The following is a 24778-nucleotide window of genomic DNA, read 5'->3' as shown; positions in this document are numbered from 1 at the left end:
AAAGGTTTTAGCTGATATAAAATTTTAATTGTCCCTGGGTTTGGGCGCTTCCGCGGGTTTGGGCGCGAATGCCGGACCCAATCAATGCCAATATCGTGTGAGAGAAACAAAGTCCAGACCATAACTAATTTAACGATTTTTTCCAGAGATATCCAATTATTTCGAATCGGCTATGCACGGTAGGCAGAGGATGCAGGTAAGGTGGCTTTTACAGGTGAGGTGGCTTTTTTACTTAAACAAAATACAGGTGAGGCTTTTAGAGGTCAGAGTCACTGAAGGATGGTACAGAGAGGAGTAGAGTAGGCCCGTATAAAGCACAGTGGTCCAGAAAGAAGAGCATACCCGGCAAAGGAGAGCTGCAGTGCCAATGAGCGTACCCAGAAAAAGGGTAAAGTCCAGAATCATGGAGCATTCCTGGAAAAAAGAGACAGAATTCCACTTCTCATGTGCTCACGTGCACCACCCGTCATCCTCTCCTCGTCATCTCCTCTTGTCCCTCTGCCAGCCCCACGTGACGCGACATAGTCACTGAGACAGAGCTTTTCGCCATTGGCCCAATTGCAGGATGGCAGTGGGTCCGACCAATAGCAATGCTGCGTGTTACCGGTGATAGGAGGTCAATGACGAGCCGCATTGCTGCTTCAGCAGGATGATCCTCCTTGGTCCCTACACCAGGCGGTGATATTCATGACCCCAGTGGTGGTGTCACACCGTCAGGGCTTCAAAGGCGCCGGAGCGATACAAGGGAGCAATTGTTTGTGCTGTTTGCTGGTGGACAACTTCCTATAAATGTCCATCTCAGGGGTCCCTCACTTTGCTTCAATTGGCCCTCACCAGTTCAGATAGGAAGATCAGATCACGTGCTATCCTTAACCTAGATACTTCTACCGCTAATGGCAATGCCTTCCAACAACATACAATAACAGGGCAACGTAACCTAAAAATGAAGTCCCCTTGATATAGTGATCTATCCTGCACAGGACATGGAACACGCTAAGACCTTACGTATTAATAACTGGTGGGGTCACCCGTGGGAATCCCATGGGCATGGAGGTGTATCGTTGCGATCGGTGCAGCCGTTTTTGCGGTACCCGGCACAATAACGTTAGGCGGGAGTCCAAACCTGAAAATGCTGGAGACCAAAGCTGAAATTGGAAAAAACAATATGGCCTATTTTACTCCAGGGGGTCCCAGGATTACCCACCCAAAATTTCGTTGCGATCGGTTCAGCTGTTTTTGCGGTACCTGGGAAAGGACGGACACACAGACGGACGGACATTTGGTGAATTATAGTAAGATTACCCTGTACCTCACATATATAACAATATGTATGGCATACTGGCATAGTGTCATTCCCAGTGGGAGAGGGTATTCCAAGACATACTAAAATACACCAATTCTGGGGGAATTCCCCCGTCCATAATTCTGGGGGAATTCACCAAGCTGTTCTTCACCAGTAAAATTAAAGAGCGGACTGTTGTGTATTAAATTGTCAATTTCTCCTCCCAACTCTTCATTGTTTGTCTCCCTGACATCATTCCTCAGACCCAGAATGGGCATCTTGCACACCAGGTGTGTTCACCTGCCTCCAGTGCTCATACGCACACATTTACATCGCAGATATCAGCCGTGTGAAGGAGGTAAAACGTGGGAATTGGAGCGATAATGAGGTGGAGGTGAGTACCAAAAATGGTTAAAAGTGTGGAGTTGGGGCCTAATGGTTGTGCTCTTCTCATGTGTCTTTTTCTGCATCCAAGGATCACAGATTATTTGCATGTAGACTATATAAGGATAGGTTTCTTCTACCCATAGTCAAGTAAGAATACCCACTTAGCAATTACACTTCAATGTCCATCAGGATGGAACAGAGGTAGCACACTTACCTCGTAGCTCACTTACCTTTGACCTCTTCGAGTCCGAGTCCGATTTCCGAACCGACTCTAAACTGTTGGGATTGGTGCTTCACAATCGGTATTGTAACACAAAGTGTGCCGTCCCTTGGATGGACGTTAAGCCGTGTCCCTTCTGCTAACATTAGTTGGTAGTTGTTAAATAATCCACAGTGTCTTTCGCGAAGTGTAGGTGAGTCATCAGCACTACCCTGACCAAATTGCACAAATCCTGCCACCTTCAGTCAAATATCAAGCTGGCTATAGATGTTTCAATAAAGATTCAGGCCAAAAACCTTACCTGGTCGACCCCACAAAAATGTTGGAATAATTCTGTGCCGTTAAAGAAGTCTCAGTGATGCTTCAGTCTTTCTTGATGACAAAATATTTTTATTCTACCATTGTTACTCCATTTTGGTTATTTCTCCTTTCCTCTTTGTTTACCTCCATCCTCCCACCGACTAACTTTTAGTATAATTTGTGAGCCCACTGGTCTTTCTGGTTTAGATTCTCCATGAGCCTGGACTCTTTGATTACAAAGTATTACAAAAAATTACATTTATTACCTCTGCCACCAAAGATGGATGGGGGGTTTTGTTTTCACCCCTGTCTATTTGTTTGTCTGCTTGTGAACAGGATACCTCAAAAAGTTGTCGACAGATTCGGATGGAATTTGGTGGACAGGTTGGGTGTTTGACAAGGACGAATTACTACATTTTGTGAAGATCCGGATCCGGATCCAAATATTAGAATCTTAAAAGTGATTCTTTACCATTGAGAGATAAGGCTAAAACCGATATATATATATATATATATATATATATATATATATATATATATATATATATATATATATATATATATATATATATATGTATACATATATATATATATATATATGTATACATATATATATATATATATATATATATATATATACCTCGTAGCTCACATACAAAGCCCACTTGGAGTTTGCAAAAAAGCACCTAAAGGACTCTCAGACTGTGAGAAACAAGATTCTGTGTGGCTTTCACGTGTCTTTCACTGAGGAGAGGCTTCCGTCTGGCCACTCTGTCATATAGCCCAGATCGGTGGGGTGTTGCAGTGATGGTTGTCCTTCTGGAAGTTTCTCCCATCTCCACACAGGATCTCTGGAGCTCAGCCAGAGTGACCATCGGGTTCTTGGTCACCTCTCTTACCAAGGCCCTTCTTCCCCGATTGCTCAGTTTGGCCGGGCGGCCAGCTCTAGGAAGAGTCCTGGTTGTTCCAAACTTCTTCCATTTAAGAATTATGGAGGCCACTGTGCTCTTGGGAACCTTAAATGTAGCAGAGATTTTTTTGTGGGCTTCCCCAGATCTGTGCCTCGACACAATCCTGTCTCTGAGCTCTGTAGGCAGTTCCTTCGACCTCATATCTTGGTTTTTGCTCTGATATGCATTGTCAGCTGTGAGACCTTGTATAGACAGGTGTGTGCCTTTCCAAATCATGTCCAATCAATTGAATTTACCACAGGTGGACTCCAATCAAGGTGGAGAAACATCTCAAAGATGATCAAGAGAAATGAGAGGCACCTGAGCTGAATTTCAAGTGTCATAGCAAAGGGTCTGAATACTTATGTAAATGTGATATTTCAGTTTTTTCTTTTTAATAAATTTGCAAAACTTTCTAAAATCCTGTTTTCCCTTTGTCATTATGGGGTATTGAGTGTAGATCTTGAGGATTGAGGAAAAAATGAATTTAAACGATTTCAGCATAAGGCTGCAACATAACAAAATATGAAAAAAGTGAAGGGGTCTGAATACTTTCTGAATGCACTGTATATATATATATATATATCACGATATCTCGAAAAGTTATGGACAGATTCGGATGGAACTTGGTGGACAGGTTGGGTTTGTGACAAAAATAAATCAATTAGATTTTGGTGAAGATTTGGATCCGGTTACGAGGATTTTTATTTTATTTTAAGGGATTCTTCACCATTGAAAGTTCGGACCAAAAATGAAATATATTGTGGAGCTGTGCTCCCCCGTCGAACTCCAACAATATGGACGCGACAACGAGCTGAGTTTCACAGAGCTGTTTATTCCGAGCTCGGCACGAATGCACTGAAAAGTGAAAATGGCTACCCCGAGCGGCAATATATATTTCAAATTCAAACAGTAAGCCACGCCTCTCAACGGGGCATGGTATGCAATCCGAGTGACCGCCTGCTGATTACGTCACCGGCCGGTACAAGATAATTGTGTCCGGTAACCGCTACAATATCATGATATTTCAGAGTTATGGACGAGCTATGACAAAACTAGGTGGATGAGTTGGTTAGGTGACAAGAATAAGCCAATTCGATTTTGGTTCAGGTCCGAATCCAGATCTGGCCTATCAGTGGGATAGAAAACATAAACTGTTCAACCTGGCGGAGGTATTCTCTCTACCGAGTGCTGTTCTAGTATTCGACTTGTGTTCTCAAGATTTAATAAAATACGGGCTTTCCACAAAGTCTTGTTTGGTTTGGTTGCAATAAGATATTAAAACCAGAACAAGACTTTGTCGTCACCCTGTATATGTTATCGTGATGCTATATTAATGCCTATCTCAAGTTTCCTAAGAGCATTTGAATCAAACACAAACTCTGAGCGAAGATGAGTGTCGGATTAAGAATCTATGGAATAAACTACAACGTGTGGGCTTTAGATGAGCATAGGACGAAGAATTCGTCACATGTTTATAGAAATAAGCTTGTCTCAGGACTGTTGCCAGCTTGGTCAACTTTGAATCTTCAATATTGCTGCTTTTGGCTGGATTTGAATCGACACCTCTGGCAGTCACTCAAATGTTTTGCCTTCCTCATGGTCTAATGGTTAGAGCATCTTCTCTGGGTCTGGGAGGTCGGTGGTTCAAACCCCGGCCGAGTCATAACAAAGACTCTAAAATGGTACCTGCTGCTTCCTTGCTTGATGCTCAGCATTTAAAAAGATGGAGCACGACAAACAACCTTATATTGATAATAAATGACAGGCTTTAATGGCCTAATGGCCTCCACCTGCATTGAAGTTCCTTGTAAGGGAACTCATGTTATTATTACTAGTGAGATATCCGTGCTACGCACGGGTTGGAGGCCAGAAGCAAACAGGCAATGCAGATACGGCGAATGCTAAAGCATGAAACCAATGAATTCCACATTCCTGCAGCACCTTCAGTCACACATCAGACATGGACAGCAAGTTCGTGAAGGACTTCCATGAAAAACGTACCCGTTCGCAAACAAACGGGTACGTTCACGTATAGAAACATTGATCGTGGGTTCGTGGCGAATCTGCATATGCGATCCACGAAGTTCACGTTTACAAAGTAGAAACCATCACGGCATGTCGTCATTCACTTGAACTCGATATCTCTTTTTTCATTCCAAACAGCATAACTCCAATCACAAATTAATCACAAAATAAACTTTTAACAACATTGTTAACGTTTCCTTCATTGTAAAAACTACCAAGTCAACAGTTTAAAGGATTTTGAGCCGATAGGTGTTACGGCCTCAGCAAGATCGATGGAGACAGCGATCTGTTGGCTTATACACCGCCCAAATAACTATGTGGAATTCTCTCATGTAGAGATTAAACTTTGGCCAAGGTCATTATTTACTTTTAATGATGTTTATATACGAATAAAAAAGAAGATAATTGGTTTTGGGTCGTCCTTTCCGCATATCTCGTGGGATTGTGAGTTGGAGAGACGACCGTGATGGCGGGGAGGGGGTTGGCATTCTTTCAAGCAGGGATTCAACCCATGTCCTTATAAAAGGTCTTTGTCCGAGGTCACCGAGTCCGATCGGTGCAGCCGATCGGTGCAGCCGTGCAGCGATCGGTGCAGCCGTTTGTGCGGAACCCAGGAAAATAATGTTATGCGGGAGTCCAAACCTGAAAATGCTGGAGGGCAAAGCTGAAATTGGAAAAACAATATAGCCTTTTTTACTTCAGGAGATCCCAGGATTACCCACCCAAAATATCGTTGCGATCGGTTCAGCCGTTTTTGCGGTACCTTCGAACGGACGGACAGACAGACGGACGGACATTTGGTGAATTATAGTAAGATTACTAGCAACGGTACCAGCCCTACGGGTGGGGCTTCAATTGGGAGGCCCAAATGAGAAGGCAAAATATCAGAAATTGAAGGCTTTTTTTAATTTTAAACGATTTATGTAAACATCCGTTAAATCATATCACACGCAAATCATCAAAATCTAAACAGTATTTGTGGAATTTCAATAAAAGCCACATCACTGTTTATATCGGTAAATATTATTCCATCGTGTTTGGAAAAACTGGAAAATTGGAAAATTGGAAATTGGGATTTAAAAAATGGAAAAACAATATAGCCTATTTTACTACAGGGGGTCCCAGGATTACCCACCCACCTAAAATTTTGTTGCGATCGGTTCTGCCGTTTTTGCGGTACCCGGGAACAGACGGACAGACATTTGGTGAATTCTAGCAAGATTGTTACCATCACCAAGTTATCATATTTGGAAATTCGGATAAACACTGCATTTTCTTATCTTATGGTACTTTTATTTAATGGGATCTTTCAGGTCCACAACTGAATGCAAGGCTCCCTGTGGACACTGTACCATAACAGCAGTTTTTAATTAAAAGTGACCCCATGGGTAACATTTCCGAATTTCACTTTTAAGGTGCTTTGAGGACATTTGTATATTTATTTAATCTCGTTTTGAGCACAAATAACGGATTAATTATTAAGTCATTTGTTTTATTGGAGTCAGAGGGATCACCATGGGATGAGTGACTGTTATTCTCACATTGTGATTTTGCACCAACAACAAAAACGTTTTAATGATGTTTGTCCTTGTCATATGAATCGAGATATCTGAGACTTTCGCACAGTTAAACATTACGTTGACCTGGCAATGTTTTGGCTCGGCAGGTTATGGAGCGCATGGGAAATAAGGCTGCGAAAGACAAGTACGAAAAGTTTGTTCCTCCCTTCTATTACCGACCAACAATGGATGACTGCACGTAAGGCTAAGGTTTGATTGCATCAGGAATACGAGGATATATCTGACCTTAAAAACCCATGAAAACCAGGAATTGTTGAATATTTCCAAGTACTCTCCCTTCCTTTCCATCTTATTTTCCCTTCAGTGTAATCTCTTCCCCCGCTCTCTTTTTATCAAAGTTTCCAACCTCCCTTCTGCACCCACTAATACAGGGTGATTTCTTTCATTTGAGAACCCTAAATAATTCCCATACAGTGAAACTATATCTGTTAGGAACATAATATTTTGCGTAAATGTAGCCTTGTGGCGGGCACAAGGGGCAATAATTCCGCGCACCAGTGGGTGGCGCGAGCGTCCAGGAGGGGAGCGAAAGCGCATGCCCCGCCTTTCGACCGATCGGCCACGCCCTGGGACTAGGCGTGGCCTCGGGACATATGCGGGCTCTAAGCTCGAGCCCACCCAGTGCTGAAGTGCGAGCTTTGAATAAACACTCTTTGTTGTACTAACGCGTTGTGGCCTACCTCTCTGGCAATCGAGTAGTGTGTGCGCAGCACCACAGCCTAATGTTACAGAAAGACGTAACATGGTCCTGAGAGTTATCAGGTGTCACGTGATACATCACGTTTATCACGTGATGTATCACGTGACCCGGCAGCGACGTTGCGCCATGGCGCTCACCGTGGAAGAACGCGTGCTTCTCATCAAACGTCACATCAATAATAACGCATCCTTTAGGGGAATGTCAAATTGCATGTAAAAGTCGCTTTGTTGGTCGTACAAATCCTACAGAATTCGTGATATGGAAACTGGTGAAGCAGTTCAGAGAAACAGGCTGCGTGGAAGTTAAAAAGTTTTTAGTGCATGGGAATTATTTAGGGTTCTCTAATATTAATAAAAAACGTCACCCTAAATTTAGATGACCACTAACTCCATTATTTAAATAAAAAACAGAATTTACCTGAAATCATCCCTCGGTTCGCCAAGATTTTAATTTTCACCATTTATTATCACCGTCTTTTTGTTGATTTTTTTCATGAACAGACAATAATACTGTTGTGTGAAGTTCTGTGCATGGAAATTGAGAATTCATCTTGAGTTTCTTCATTCATCTTGGAATTGATAATTCAGTACCAATACAAATTGATACCTGTTCTTCTTCTTCTTCCATGCTGCACCAGGCTGTGGGATGGCATCATTTGCTGAGGGTTCAGCTGTGCCGCTGATGCAGTGCCCCCTGTAGGTTAGGGCAGGAATTTGGAATGTGTTTATGGTGCCGGCAATAGCTCACCTACTCTTCCCGAAGGACATCGTTGAATCTTTAACATCCACCGACTAATGCCGGTATAATTAGATACCCAGTTTAGCGTCCATCCGAGAGACGGCACACACATTGATGAATCATCCTGCCTGTGAAACACCAGAATTACAGTTTATAGCCGATTCGAATCGAGGCTAGACGGCTTCGAGGTGTGTATGCATATGGCATACCTCGAGGCCACCCTTCCCTGTGGATACTGATGTTGCAGGAAGCCAACTTACCTTTTTATTTTCCTTTATTTCATCATCTTTTATTTGCCTTGTTTTGCATCCAATATAAATGGCATCCAATAGGTGATATAATCTTCTGCTTTTATCTTGTGCCGACAAAGGGAAACCTCCTTGAGGTTCCTGGCTTGAGCGAGTATTAATGAACTCGAGCCAATGGATCGATTGATCCTGGTATATGGAATGTGGTCAGTTGCCTTTCATGGCAGTTTTTGGAAAAAAAAAAAAAAAAAAGATTTCTCGTTTGTTGTGATAAGCCACCGACATTTGTGTTTGTTCCTACAGTACAAATCTGAATCTATAGTTTCCTATGCATGTTTGAGAGTTGTGTGGCATCACATTTTGCACTCACAAAGCATGTATATATATATCACCGTGGCTGCGTGGAAGGATTTTTCGGTTGCGAGAGGACGGGTTCGGTTGCGAGATTCCGGGTTGCGAGAGTACGCTGGCGTTGCATATTCGCCGCTTCTCCGACTGGATGGATGTACAGGGTCTGCTTCTACTTTTCTGACCTGACATCTCACACCTGTCCTGCCTTTTCACACCCGCACGTGCCGCGTGTTCTCCGGCTGGATAACGGAATCTGCTTTTGATGGTACGGAATACGGAATCGAAAGGCCCGCTCCCGTTGTTTGTGGCCGTGGCCTTGTTTGCCGGTGGCCTTGTGGTCTTGGTGGCCTTGTGGCCTTGTTTGCCGCTGTGGTCTTGATTAGCGGCTGCAGTCGTTTGCCGCTGCGTTTGCCGCTGCGTTTGCCGCTGCGTTTGCCGCTTTGCCTCCTCGACCTTGGCCTCGTACTCGTCCCTTCGCTCCTGCCTGGCATGGCTCTGAAGTACTCCGCCGCAAGGCTTCTTCTGCTCAATACCCGCTCCACCCCATCATGCATCTCTGCCATCAAATCAAATGGACTCCTCCGACGACCCAGGTACATTCACCGTGGCTCCGGTCGCAAGTTTGTTTATTTGCAATCAGGTCACTCCATCCCCGTCCTCTGGTCGGCTCAGCGCACTCTCACTCTTCGTCCCAGCGCACCTGGTCACAGCAACCCACACGATCGCACCTCTTGCCTACGAACCCTGGCTAAATCACCTGAATTCATCCCTGCTGTTCAAAACAACATCAAGCTCACCCTGTTCAACACCCGGTCCCTCAACAATAAATGCCTCATCCTGAACGAATACATCCTGGATAACAAACTGGACTTTCTCTGTCTCACCGAAACCTGGCAACAACCTCTGGACTACTACACACTCAACCTCACCACACCCAATGGATATTCCTACGTCAATAAACCACGCTCGGAGGGCCGAGGTGGTGGAATTGCCGTTATCCACCGTCAAGACATCAAGACCAACCTCATCTCCATCTCATCTGCTCCATCATTTGAACACCTGGCTTTAAAACTCTCTGGTCACACGCAGTCAGTCATGGCTGTCGTCTACCGCCCTCCCAAACCACACCCATCATTCCTGTCTGACTTCTCCTACTTTCTGACCCAGCTATGTTCCCTCTCCCCCTCAATCCTCCTCCTTGGTGATTTCAATATCCACATGGACTCCACTGACTCCACAATAACCACTGACTTCACTGATTTACTCACCTGCTTTAACCTCACTCAACATGTCGACTTTCCTACCCATATCCGTGGTCACATTTTGGACCTTGTCTGCTCCACTGGATTAAATTTGCACCATCTCTATGGCTCCGACCTCACCCTCTCTGACCACTTAGCCATCACTCTGACCATCAACATCCCCGCCCCAACACCAAGGCATTATCGCACAATCAACTTCCGTAAGCTAAACGCTCTTTCACCTACCTCATTCTCATCCACCCTCTCTGAAAAAATGTCCACTTCTCCCTTCATTGACCTCCACACCCCTTCCGACCTCACTGACTACTACAACCACACTCTCTCCTCCTGCCTTGACCAGCTTGCGCCTGTAAAAACCAAAACAGTTTCTTTCACCCATTCTGCTCCCTGGTTTACCCCTGAACTCCACCTGATGAAAACTCGTGCTCGCCAACTTGAAAGACTCCGCAATAAAACGGGTCTCACAGTTCACTCCCAAGCCTACAAGGACCACATACAACACTACAAAGATGCCCTCTCCCGCGCCCGCTCTGCCTACTACTCTCAAATTATCCACTCTGGCTCCGGAAACCCAAAAGCACTCTTCTCGACAATAAACAAACTCCTCCGCCCCCTGAACACCACCACCCAGTCATTCACAGTAGACAACTGCATCTCCTTCCTCTCTTTCTTCCAACGCAAAATTGACAACATCTACAACAGCTTGACCACCGCCGCACCCGCTCCCCCTCCAACCACCTGCCCCCCCTTGTCCTGCCATCCCCTGTCTCGGTTCTCCCCAATCTCTCCTACTGACCTCTCTGAACTCCTCATAGGAATGAAAACTGCCACCTGCACTCTTGACCCCATCCCCTCCAGCTTTGTCAAAGCCTCCCTCCCTGCTCTCTCTCCACTTATCATTGCAACAATAAACTCCTCCTTGTCTACAGGCATCGTCCCACCTTCCCTCAAAATTGCTGCTGTTACCCCCATTCTAAAAAAACCTGGCCTAAACCCTGACACCCTAAACAACTTCAGACCCATCTCCAACCTACCCTTTCTGTCAAAAGTTTTGGAACGCGCTGTAGCCACTCAACTCAAACATCATCTCTCTGCCAATAACTTGTATGAAACATTCCAATCCGGATTCCGCTCCAACCACAGTACTGAAACTGCTCTCCTCAAAATCACCAACGACCTTCTCCTCTCCTCTGACGCTGGCAACCTCAACATTCTCGTCCTCCTCGACCTCAGCGCTGCCTTTGACACCATCGATCACACTATCCTCCTCACCCGACTTGAATCCACCTTTAACGTCACCGGCACTGCCCTCTCTTGGATTAAATCATACCTCTCTGACAGATGCCAGTTCATCTCCATCAATAACTGCAAATCCCCCACTGCTCCCCTCCCCCAAGGTGTCCCCCAAGGTTCAGTTCTTGGCCCCCTCCTCTTCATCCTTTACCTGTCCCCGCTCGGTCACTTAATCCGCCGTCATGGTCTCCAATTCCACTGCTTCGCCGATGACATCCAGCTTTTCATCTCCACCAAGTCCGTCTCCACCGACACCCACTCTATCCTGACAAACTGCATCACTGAAATAAAATCCTGGCTTCAAATCAACTTCCTCAAGCTTAACTGTGATAAATCTGAAATAATCATCATTGGCCCAAAAACGCTCACAAAATCCACCCATAACTTTGCCCTCAACATCGACGGTATCCCAGTATCCACCTCCCCTCACATCCGGAATCTTGGCGTCATCTTTGACCAAACCCTTTCCTTCGACAAATACACTAAACAGATCACAAAGTCAGCCTTCTTTCACCTGAAAAACATTGCCCGTCTCCGCTCATCCCTCTCCTCCACGGCTGCAGAAACCCTCATCCACGCCTTCATCACCTCCCGTCTGGACTACTGCAATAGCCTCCTCTATGGTTCACCCTCAAAAATCACCAATAAACTCCAATACATTCAGAACTCCGCTGCCCGTCTACTCACTCATTCCCGGACCCGTGACCACATCACCCCCGTCCTTTACAAGCTTCACTGGCTCCCCATCCCCCAGAGAATCCAGTACAAAATCCTCCTCTTGACATACAAAGCCCTCCATAACCTGGCCCCATCCTACCTGGCTGACCTCCTCTCCAGACACACTCCCACCCGCAACCTCCGCTCTGCTGGTACCAACCTCCTGACCCCCTCCATCCGGACCAAATTCAGATCCTGGGGGGACAGGGCCTTCTCCATCGCTGCTCCCACCCTCTGGAACTCACTACCTCACACCATCAGAGACTCCTCCTCACTCACCACATTCAAAACATCACTAAAGACCCACCTGTTCAACGCTGCATTCAACATTCAACCCACAGCATTTAACCCCTGACTATCTCTTCTCCTTCTCCCTCCTTTTGCTTTAAATATTTCCCTATTGATTCTTGTCTTGTCTTTTTGATTCTTGTCTTATATATATGCCGTATATCGCTGCTGTTTGTTTTCTTGATTCTTGTCTTTTTGCAATTGTTGTTTTCATGTATTGTTATGCATTATGTTTTCCACTCTGTCAAAGCGCCTTTGGGCTTCTGGAAAAGCGCTATACAAAATAAATGAATTATTATTATTATTATATATATATATATATATATATATTTATTTATTTTTATATATATATATATATATATATATATATAAATATATATATATGTATATGAATGAATGAATGAATGATCGTTTTTAAGGCCATTTTCCCGGCTAGAACGGGGGTTAGCCTTGCGGGCCCTATGACAATCATGGTTCCCTGTTTGAGGCAATGTTTTTATGGCCGGATGCCCTTCCTGACGCCAACCCTTAGTTGTCTCTTACAATGCGCAGGGATAAGGTGTACCTATTCTAGGCCGGGATACACACCGGGATCATTCATCCCAGCAAGCTGATACTCAATTTTGCCGACCTCGGAAGAATGACAGGCTGAGTCAACCCCCCTGGTGTTAATTCAGCAATCGATCGGGATTCAGAACCCAGGATCCGAGGATCCCAAGCCGGCACCCTAACCGCGAAGCCAACACCAGGCATGGTGTATGTATATATATGTATATATATATGTATATATATATATGTATATATATGTATATATATGTATATATAATATATGCATATATATATATGTATATATATGTGTATATATATGTATATATATGTGTATATATATATGTATATATAATATATATGTATATATATATATATATATATGTGGATATATATGTGTATATAATTATATGTGTATATATATATTCAGTCACGTGAAAAAGTAAGTACACCCCATGTAAAGTTTTGACTTTTTCAACATATTTCAACATGCAGCTATTTGATCTTCATTTCAACAATATTGATAGATAAAGGTGCTATAATATAACAAATATCATGAAACATTTACATTTTGTAGTCCATTGTATAGTTTAAATAAACATAAATGCAAATTTCGCATGTGGAAAAAGTAAGTACACCCCTACATTTATCACTACTTCAAATACCTAAAATTAGAATCAGGTGCACCAGCTCAGGTGCAAATGATTAGAACATCGTTAGAGAGGATCTTGGAGGAACCTGTCTTATTTAAACCTCAGACATTTAGTTTGGTTTGCTCTTTGTTGTTGAAGTGTGCGGCCTCACCATGCCGAGATCAAAAGAGCTCTCTGAGGGCTTCAGAAAGAAGATTATAGATGCCTACGAGTCTGGGAAGGGAATTAAAAAGATCTCCAAACAATTTGAAATCAATCATTCGACTGTTTGGAACATCATCTTCAAGTGGAGAAGATTCCAAACAACTGCCAACTTGTTCAGGCCAGGCCGCCCCAGCAAGTTCACCCCGAGAGCAGACCGCAAGATGCTGAAAGAAGTCTCTAAGAACCCCAGAATATCATCACGGGACCTACAGGTAGCTCTTGCCACTGTTGATGTCAAAGTGCCCGAGTCTACCATTAGAAAGAGGCTGCACAAATTTGATCTACATGGGAGGTGTGCCAGGAGGATACCTTTGCTGTCCAGAAAGAACATCAGGGCAAGACTAAAGTTTGCCAATGAACACCTAGGCAAAGTCCAGCACTTCTGGAACAATGTGCTCTGGACAGATGAGTCAAAGGTAGAGCTATTTGGCCACAGTACCAGAAGACATGTTTGGCGAAAACCAAAGACAGCTTTTGACCACAAGAACCTGATACCAACTGTAAAGCATGGTGGGGGAAATATTATGGTTTGGGGCAGCTTTGCTGCATCAGGGCCTGGGCAGCTCACCATCATAGAATCCACAATGAATTCTTCATTGTACCAGAGGGTGCTTGAGGATAATGTGAGGCCATCTGTCGGAAAGTTGAAGCTCAACCGAAGGTGGACCTTGCAACATGACAATGACCCTAAACATACCAGTAAATCCACCAAGGAATGGCTGAAAAGAAAGAAATGGAGGGTTCTGGAATGGCCAAGTCAAAGTCCGGATCTAAATCCCTTCGAGATGTTGTGGGGGGATTTGAAACGAGCTGTGCATGCATGAAACCCCTCAAATATCGCACAGCTGAAAGAATTCTGCATGGAGTGGGCAAAAATTTCTCCCAGTCGATGTCAGAGACTGGTAGACAGTTATAAGAAACGCCTCCTTGAGGTTGTTTCTGCCAAAGGGGGCAATACCACCTATTAGAGCCAAGGGCGTACTTACTTTTTCCACAGAAGGAAATGGCATCTCTGTTAATTTTTTGTTGAATAAGTTATTGCAAAGTCAATTTGTCATTGTTTTTTGTTCCATTATATCACCTTTATCTATAGATTCTGTTGAAATGAAGATCAAATAGCTGTATGTTGAAATATGTTGAAAAAGTCAAAACTTTACATGGGGTGCACTTACATTTTCACGTGACTGTGTATATATATATATATATATATACTAGTGGGGAATGCTTACACATTGTGAAAGCAATAATGAACCACGTTTCATACATCAGCACATAATAAATAGAAGCTTTATGATTATAAGCAAGCATCAACGACCTCCTGATTGAGGTTTTTATTTCACAGTTTACAGTTAGATAAATTCCAATTTTCAAATGCTAGATAACGATTGAGGGTCGCTCACCTCCAGTGAGCACAACAAGGCTGCACTTATTTTCGAATATTTTCATTTACGGACGCTTTCTGACGTTTCTTTGATTTTCCCGGTGTGTCGGATGTCCATCGGCACGTGGTATATCAGCTTTCTATGTCACCCGGAAGGGAATGAACATTAATGCCAGTCAGTCAGTGAGTGGTTAGAATGAGATTTATGTATTAGATTTATATATAGCATTATAGATTAGATATTATATATTTATATATAAATATATATTATGGGCGAATGCTGTCTGTCTGTCTGTCTATCTATCTGTCCCACCCTGAAACACAGAAACGTTCCTTGGAGTGAAAAAACAATTCAGCAAAAATTGCTTCAAATTAATCCAAACCTACAGGTAAATTATAAATTTTTCAATCGGACCAAAAATTGAACATGGGCATTGTATAAGGCAACAGACCACTGTTTAAATCGTTCCAAGATTTTTTTTATTACCTCCGCCACCAAAGGTGGATGGAGGTTATGTTTACACCCCTGTCTGTCTGTCTGTTTGTCTGTGAACAAGATATATCAAAAAGTTGTGGACTGATTCCGACGAAATTTGACAAAGACGTAGCGTATGTGACAAGGACGAAATTATTAGATTTTGGTGAAGATCCGGATTCTGATCCGGCTACTAGAATTTTTAAAGTGATTCTTAACCATTGAGGGATAGGGACAAAAACGACACAGAGCAGGAAATCTCAAAAAGTTGTGGATGGATTCGGACGAATCTGTTCATGAGTATCAACAAATAAGCACCTGCGCATTCGTACCAATTTGAGAGTTAATGAGTATCAATTGATTTGCACTTATGCAAATTTACTAGTGGAGCCTTTACTAGTTGAGCCTTTACGAGTGGAGCCTTTACGAGTGGAGCCTTTACGAGTGGAGCCTTTACTAGTGGAGCCTTTACTAGTGGAGCCTTTACGAGTGGAGCCTTTACGAGTGGAGCCTTTACTAGTGGAGCCTTTACTAGTGGAGCCTTTACGAGTGGAGCCTTTACGAGTGGAGCCTTTACTAGTGGAGCCTTTACTAGTGGAGCCTTTACGATTGGAGCCTTTACTAGTGGAGCCTTTACTAGTGGAGCCTTTACTAGTGGAGCCTTTACGAGTGGAGCCTTTACTAGTGGAGCCTTTACTAGTGGAGCCTTTACGAGTGGAGCCTTTACTAGTGGAGCCTTTACGAGTGGAGCCTTTACGAGTGGAGCCTTTACTAGTGGAGCCTTTACTAGTGGAGCCTTTACGAGTGGAGCCTTTACGAGTGGAGCCTTTACTAGTGGAGCCTTTACTAGTGGAGCCTTTACGAGTGGAGCCTTTACGAGTGGAGCCTTTACGAGTGGAGCCTTTACTAGTGGAGCCTTTACTAGTGGAGCTACAATTTGTTGGCCGTGATTGTAATTTTTAGTGTTGAAAATTTTCATGTTCTTCTTGTCCATCCTTCTCACGTTATTCAAAATGAAAAGCCACAACGTTTGTTAGAGTGTATTTGTGAGGGATGTTGGGTGGTGAGTGCAGAGGTGAGAGGGGCAATGCCTCACTGAAATAGGAAGTACGTATCAATTATGAGTCATGAGAGTCAAAGCGTGAGCAAGGTGATGCTTTGCTGTTCTAAATGAGATTAAATTCCTTTTTTTTGTCCTCCTCATATTGTTGCTGTTTGCAAGGCATTTGTTTGTGGTTCACTGGAATGTGATTTCCTCTTTTGACCGGCACTCCTACACATTTGTCACCTTTAGCCTCATTAATCCAAAGCACTGACCATATTAGTTTTGTTCCAGAGGAAGCTGGAACAGAATGTCCCACTGTAGACTTGTTGCAGCCGTGTCTCATTATTATCCATGACCATACTCGGTTTCCAAAGTATTGGTTCTGCCAAACGGTTTCCCTTGTAGGTATAAGACAAAGCATCGGGGCACACTCTGTATAGATAGGTAACGATTATTTCGCAGGGTACAGTAGTATAGGTTAGAAAAATAATTTGGAATTTGGCCAGGGTACCATCCCTCAATGGCCTACTCTTAGTGAAAGCCACCATGGGTTATTTTGCATCCACTGGCAATTCCTGCAGATATATCTTCTTCTTTTTTCTTTCTTTTTTGTATACTGAATCGAGGCTCGTGAAAGAGCTGACATTTACTTCACAAACAAATCAACCAGACAAACAAAATATATAAAAAGAGGGAGCGGAAGACAAGAGAATGGGAAGCACACAAACACCTGACAGCACACAACATTTAAGAGCAGGGAGATTTGTGGGAGGGAGAGGGCTTGGGGGGAGGAGGCGCGGGAAGGGGTGGGAGAAGTATAAAACACAAGGACACCAAGGACTTCCAGGACAGAAGTTGGTATTTCAAAAAGTGGAATTGGGGTGAAATTATCGGGGATAGAAAAGATCAAGGTTTTGGATGGGGGAAGATAAGAGATGGTGGTGAACAGCTGTTTTAAAGACCTGGAGGGTGGAGTGGGATTGAAGAGAGTGAGGGAGTTTGTTCCAGAGGCGGGAGAAAAGAGGAATGAAGGAGTGAAGGTGAGCAGAGAGTCTTGATTTTGGCAGTTTAACCATAAGAGGGTTGCAGGCAGATCTTGTGCGACCTGTAGGAATATTTGCAAGACAGAGCCCAGAGAGAGCTGGGGGGGCAAGGCCAGAGAGGAGTCGGTAGAAGACGGAAAGACCACCAACCTGCCTGCGGTGAGTGAGTGAGAGGCCCTTGGAGTTAGCTTCATCGCAGGAGATTCCAATGATTCTGAATGCTTTACTTTCAACAGCGTGAAGACGAGCTAGGTGTGAAGCAGGAGCACCAGCCCAGAGGGGAGAGCAGTATTCCATTGAGCTGCAGATGAAAGCCTTGTACGTGGTGAGGAGCTCAGGTGTGCCAAGGAAGGACTTCGCACGACGGAGGATGCCCAGTCGGCGACTGGCTTTGGAGGCCAGATTTGAAATGTGGTTTTCCCAGGAAAGATCATGGCAGATAGTGAGACCCAAAAGCTTGAGTGACAGAACTTCTTGGAGAGGATTATTCAGAAAGTAGATGGGAGGGTTGTCCAGTCGGTCTTTTCGGAGAGACATTGTAAGAGTGTGAGATTTGTCAGGTTTGACAGAGATGTTCCACTTGTTTGCCGAGTCTGTGATTTTGTCCAGGTCTGCAGAGAGTGAGGAGGCTGCAGACTGCCGATCTGAGGGATGAAGAATGGAGCGACAGAGAGTAGAGTCATCAGCAAAGAGATAGAGAGGATTTTCAAGGGAGTCAGAGAGATCATTGATGAAGACCAGAAAAAGCACATGGTCCAGAACACTGCCTTGGGGAACTCCAGCCTGAACAGGAAGAGGAGATGAGAGAAACCCATTCAGGGCCACACGTTGACTACGACTAGAGAGGAAGTCCGCCAGCCATGCGTGGAGATTTCCATGGATACCAACAGAGGAGAGTTTGGTGAGCAGAGCGGGGTGCCAGACCATATCGAAGGCACGTGATATGTCAAGGGAGACAGCTCTAATTTCCTGTTTGGCATTGAGAACCTCCATCCATTGCTGAGAAAGCAGAAGCAGCATGTCCAGAGTAGAGTGACCAGGTCTGAAACCAAACTGATCAGAGATCAAGCCATTTGAGAAGAGGAAAGATTTCATATCTGAAGCAATGATGGATTCCATGACTTTACTGATAATTGAGAGAAGGCTGATTGGTCTGTAGTTGCTAGGATCTGTTTTTGCACCTTTTTTGTGCAAAGCGGTGATGTTGGCAGATTTCCAAGAAGATGGCAGATGACCTTGAGCAAAAGAGAGTGTGAAGAGAACAGAGAGAGGGAGTGAAAGAGCGGAAGAACAAGATTTTAGGACCCGTGGGCTGATGCCATCAGGTCCAGTTGCAGAATCAGAGTCGAGGGTTGACAGAAACTTTTCCACCTTGTCAGGAGGAAAGGACACAGAGTCCAGGAGCAGCTGGGTACAACTGGGTATGGTGGGTACAAAGAGGGATGGGTTTGGGACACAAGATTTAGAGGCAAACACAGAGTTGAGGCATTCAGCTTTTTCACGCGCGGAGTCAGCTGTGTGGCCGTTTGAGGTGAGGGAGGGGATGGAGGGGGAACAAACACCAGAAACATATTTGACCAGATGCCACCAGGATTTGGAAGAGGGGGACAGATAAGAGAGTTCTGTCCTGAGAACGGACAGATATTGTTTCCTGGCTCTCCTGAGGGTGGACACACACTTGTTTCGGGCTTTCTGAAAGGAAATGAGATTTCCTTCCGTTGGATTTGCTTTCCAGGAGACGAAAGCAAGTTGTTTCTGGGCAATAGCCTCACCACAAGATTCCGTGTACCATGGACGGGAGGAAGGGTATGAAAACTGAAGACGAGATGGGATAAATCTGTGCATGAGAGAGAGCAGTTTACTTTGGAAGAATTCCCAGTATGAGTTGATGTCAGAGGCGGTAGAGATGGGAGACCAGTCCAGATGATTGATGGCTGCTTGAAGACCGTGCCAGTTGGCCTGAGTGAAATGCCAGACTCGTCGACGCTGAGGAGGCTCTCTGAGAATGGTCAGAGAGATGTCCACTTTAACAAGCACATGATCAGATGAGCCGATTGGAGCAGAGGAAGAGCAGCAGACATTTACAGGGAAGTTAGTCATAACCAAATCCAGAAGAGAAGATGCTCCGTTGATTGAGATCTGGGTCGGGAAATTGACAGATTGTGTCAGTCCCAGTGAGTCACAGAAGTCCTTTGCTGAAGAGCCATGGCTGGTGAGAGAGGTACCCACACCCAGCCAACTGGCATGGTGACAATTGAAATCACCACATATGAGGAAGAGAGAGTTGGAATGGGTAGATAGAAGTTGGTCCATGTTATCAGACAGCGAGATGTAGATGGAGTCATCACTGTTTGGTGGACGGTACAACACACATATGAACAAAAGGTGGGAGCGAAGGGGAAGCCGTAGCCAAAGGTATTCCTGGGGGTGAGGTGGAGAGAGGGCAGTGCAGGGCGAGTGAGGAAGAGAGTTTTTTATAAAGATAGCAACCCCCCCTCCAGGACGAGGCTCAGGTCTATCATACCGGAGGAGGGAGTAACCTGGGAGAGATACCAAGGAATCAGAGACATCATGAAGGAGGAAAGTTTCTGTTAAGCAGATCACGTCTGGTTTGTCAGAAGCAACCTGTATGGAGAGATCAGTCAAGTTTGAGCGAAGGCCCTGGATGTTTGAGGTCCATACTGTTAAAGAAGAGGAAGGGGGAGCATCGGATACAGAACAAGGGGGGGGGGGAGCGGTAGGGTATGATGTGGAAGAGGAGGAAGAGGTAGGGAGAGCTGTTGAAGGTGTGTCAGAGATTTCAGAACAGCTTGGACAAAGGGAAGAATGGGGCGGACAAAAGGTTTGATGGTGATTGGGTAAGGCGCAGTGAGGTGTTGTTTCAGGAGGGGGAAGAGTGAGGCAGAAGGTTGAGGGAGATAAAGGTGAGAGTTGGAAGGGGGAAGAAGCGGGGAGGACGCTTTGAGGAGGAGGGGTGAGAGGGGAGTCTAGGTGGGGAGGAGGGTCTCAGAGGGGAGGGGTGTGGGGGGAGTTTAGGAGGGAAGGGGCAAGGGGGGAGATCTGAAAGGGATGGGTGATGGGGAAGATTTGGCTCAATATCCCTCGGAAGGATGGTGTACTCGTTGTGGAAACGCATTATTACCCTCGCCTGAGGAGAGGGTATTGCATTTGAGTCCGTTTGTCTGTCCGTTTGTTTGTTACTTGCCGGAATAGATTCCGGCAAGTATGTTGGTTGGTTTGTATGTCTGTCTGTTTGTGCGCAGCACTACGTCTACATCGTTGCACATAGCATGCCATACTTTACACACATATTTGCCTTGCCCTGGAATAGACTGTGCCCAATTTTTAACTCTCTCGGCCCAAGGTCAAGCTCAAGGTCACCCAAAACGTTTGAATTGAACGTCAAATTGAAGCCCCGCCCTTAGGGCGGGTACCCTTGCTAGTAATATATAATGGCGATACAACAATTTTTACCGCTTTGCTTTGAAGAACGGGAATGAAGAGGGAGGAGCGTGTTAATATGTCTGGTTTAAGGCTTTGGGTGGTGAGGGGGCTTGAAGCCAGATTTTAATCTTACAGCCGCCATGTTGGTGCTCGCCGTCACTGCGATGTGAAGCGAAACATGCCTCAGAGCTGTCACATTCACAATCGCTATGTCGTATGTACTCCCGATACGTGTTTCCTTCATTGTAAAAACTACCAAGTCAACAGTTAAAAGGATTTTGAGCCGATAGGTGTTACGGCCTTAGCAAGATCGACGGAGACAGCGATCTGTTAGCTTATACACCGCCCAAATAGCTATGTGGAATTCTCTCATGTAGAGATTAAACTCACGTCGTTTGAACTTTGGCAGAGGTCATTATTTATTTTTAATGATGTTTATATACGAATCAAAAAGAAGATAATTGGTTTTGGGTCGTTCTTTCCGCATATCTCGTGAGATTGTGCATTGGAGAGACGACCGTGATGGTGGGGAGTGGTTGGCAAATCAAAAAAGTACATTCCGGCAAGTCCTCAGTCTTTGATTTGTTTGTTTGTTTGTTTGTCCGCATCGAATAAATATGATTTTCTCTGCAACCGTTTGTCCGATTGACAGGAAATTTTCACCATATGTGCAACTCCACCTGTAGAATTTTTACGATAATTATAACGTCATAGGTCACGTGGTTCGGCCGCCATCTTGGAAAAATCAAAAAGTTTTGCACGTCTATATCTCCGAAAGCGCTGAATAGAAAAAATTGAGACATGGCTCATTGTAAAGAACTCTCCATGGGGAATAAAATATGTTAATGATGATGTCATAGGTGCCTCCATTATGACGTCATAATTCGACAAGTACAAAACTTCATCTGATCAAGATGAAATTTCTTGAGCATAATCTAGGAATAAATTAGTTTAGAAAAAAAATAATGATGATGTCATCCGTCACGTGGTATTAACACAAAAGCCTTAAAACCACTGAAAATACATCCTGGCGAGGGTTTTCAATCTCTGATTGCTCTTTCTTGTTATAAATTGCGTTCTGATGTTAATTCATCTCTTGGAAATGTCTGCTGCTTTGGGTTTCGTTAATTTTTTTCTCTCGTATGCTTTTGTCTCAAAAGTGGCCTGAACCTTTTCCCATCAACAGGTGTTGACTCCACCATCTAGGTCAGGGGTCAGGAACCTTTTTGACTGGGAGAGCCATAAAAGCCAAATATTTCTAAATATATTTCATTGAGAGCCATATAGTATTTTTAACGTATAATAAATTAAATATGTCTTACTTTTAATGCGACTTCTGGTGCTGCATGGTTTTGCTGATGGCCTTGTAGTCTGGTTCATACGTGGTGAGGTTGAGCTTCATGCAGGCGTTGAGGCTTCCATCAGTTAAACGTGAGCGTAGGTTGGTCTTAATGTTCCTCATATGCGAGAATGACTGCTCACATGCATATGTAGAGCCAAACATGGTCAATACGGCAATACTCACACGCTGCATTGTGTGGTATGTCACAGGAAGCTCGTTCCAAGTTTTAAGAATCAGCTGGTCTTCAGGTTGAAGATTTTTCATTTCTGTCCACTTGTGTTCCCTCGCCAGCTCTGCTCGCTGTCGCGCAAGACTTTCCAACTCTCCATTAAGTGACTTGAACTTACTCATCCACATGTCTGATGCCTTCAGGTCAGCAACTTCCAGGTCAAAGTCTCCGATAGAGACCCCGGGGATGCATGTCAGGTCGATTTTGTCCACTGCACACTCATGTGGATGAGTGATGAACTTGAAAAGACCAGTGCGCGCACGAAATTCTCCAAAACGTGCTTTGAATGACTGCAGGAGATTGGACGTAAAGCCAGCTAGCTGCTGGAGATCCAGATGTTGAGTGGAGTCACTTGCTAAGCATGCATCTCTAAATTGTTGCAGTCTTTCAAAGTGCAGAAGACGACCTGTTTCAATGTCCCTGAGAAAGACTTCCAGCTTGCTTTCAAATGCAAACACTGCTTGTTGAAGGGATGAGATTGTATTTCCAATACCTTGCATTTTCACATTGAGCTGGTTCAGATGGCCAGTTATGTCCACGAGATAGTGAAACTGCAGGAGCCAGTCAGTGTTGTCTAGCTCAGGATGCTTGACGCCTTTCATTTCAAGAAAAGTCCGGATTTCACTCAGGCAAGCTGCAAAACGGCTGAGCACCTTCCCCCTTGACAACCAACGCACGTTGCTGTGTAAAAGCAGACCGGGATAATGATTCCCAACTTCTTCTAACAGAGCTTTAAACTGGCGATCATTTAAAGCTCGGGCAACAATAAAGTTGACCACTCGAATGACCAGCGACATCACCTCACCAAGCTCCTGGCCACACGTCTGAGCGCAAAGCGCCTCCTGGTGCAGGATGCAATGAAAACTTAGGATGGCTCTCTTTTCATGTTCACGGAGAAGCGCTACAAATCCTTTGTTCTTCCCCAACATACAGGGTGCACCATCAGTACAGACAGAAATAAGTTTATCCATCGGTAGTTTTTTTTCTTTAGCAAACTCCATGAAAGACGTGAATAAATCCTCTCCTCTTGTTGTCCCTTTCATTGGCAAAACAGCCAAGCTTTCCTCACGCAGTGTGTCACCTGCAGCATACCTGGCAATTATACTGCACTGAGATAGATGGCTAACGTCTGTTGACTCATCTAACGCGAGAGAAAAGTATGTCCCGGCGTTTATGTCCTTAATTTGTGTTTCCTCGACTTGATTTGCCATCATGATGCTACGATCGTGCACAGTTCTTGCTGACAGGGGCATGTCTTTTATTCGTTTGATTATCTTGTCTTTATTTGGGAAGTCATCAAACAGTTCATTGGCCACATCAAGCATGAATGTTTTGGCATACTCGCCATCTGTGAATGGCTTTCCATTCCTTACTATTTCCAAAGCACCCGCAAAGCTAGCGGAATTCCCGTCACCTTGCTTGATCCACACATGTAGTTGCTGCTGACTCGCCTGCACTCTCCGCTGTAGCTCCTCGCATGCCCTTTTCCTGCTGTCCCCCGCTGGATATTTCGATGCAAATGAAGCATGGTGCGTATCGAAGTGCCGCTTTATATTTGACCGTTTCATCGATGCAATTTTATCATTGCATATTAGACATACCGCAGATCCTGCTCTCTCACCAAATGCAAATTCCTCTGTCCACGCAGCCTGGAATGCACGGTAATCATCGTCTTTTTTTCTTTTCGCCATCTTTTCCGTTACAAGGGTTGAAGCGGATAAACTAGTTGGCTATCTGATAAAATTGATTTCTTCACCTTTACAATGACGCGGACATGCTCGCGAGCCATTGGTTCCCGACCCGACCCACTGGTGACCCGTGACCCATGAAATTTATCTTCAAAACTAATTTCTGTTTACTTTAAAATGACACAGTATTATTAAGAAATATCACAAGTATTTTAAAATCAGTTCCAAACTGATTTTTTTTTTTAATTTTTTTTTTTTCAACTCAAAATTGTCTGGGCGCCATATGCCGTCACCGGAAGAGCCATATATGGCTCGCGAGCCATAGGTTTCCGACCGCTGATCTAGGTTATCAACCGTTACCACCAATACAGTGAAAACTGGTTG

General features: G+C 44.4%; 1 protein-coding gene across 1 annotated transcript in view; it reads left to right on the top strand.

Moving 5' to 3' along the window:
- The window catches only part of LOC137423434 (arf-GAP with dual PH domain-containing protein 1), a 135274-nt gene that overhangs the window by 68079 nt on the left and 42417 nt on the right, over window positions 1-24778 (top strand). Inside the window, exons 2-3 of the mRNA XM_068110607.2 lie at window positions 1546-1676; window positions 6834-6925. Coding sequence (XP_067966708.1) covers window positions 1546-1676; window positions 6834-6925 — 223 coding nt within the window. The remainder of the gene's footprint in view (window positions 1-1545; window positions 1677-6833; window positions 6926-24778) is intronic.

The sequence above is a fragment of the Myxine glutinosa genome, chromosome 3, assembly GCF_964187855.1.
Source record: "Myxine glutinosa chromosome 3, kmMyxGlut1.1, whole genome shotgun sequence".
NCBI lineage: Eukaryota > Metazoa > Chordata > Myxini > Myxiniformes > Myxinidae > Myxine > Myxine glutinosa.
This window is presented reverse-complemented; position numbering and strand designations above follow the sequence as displayed.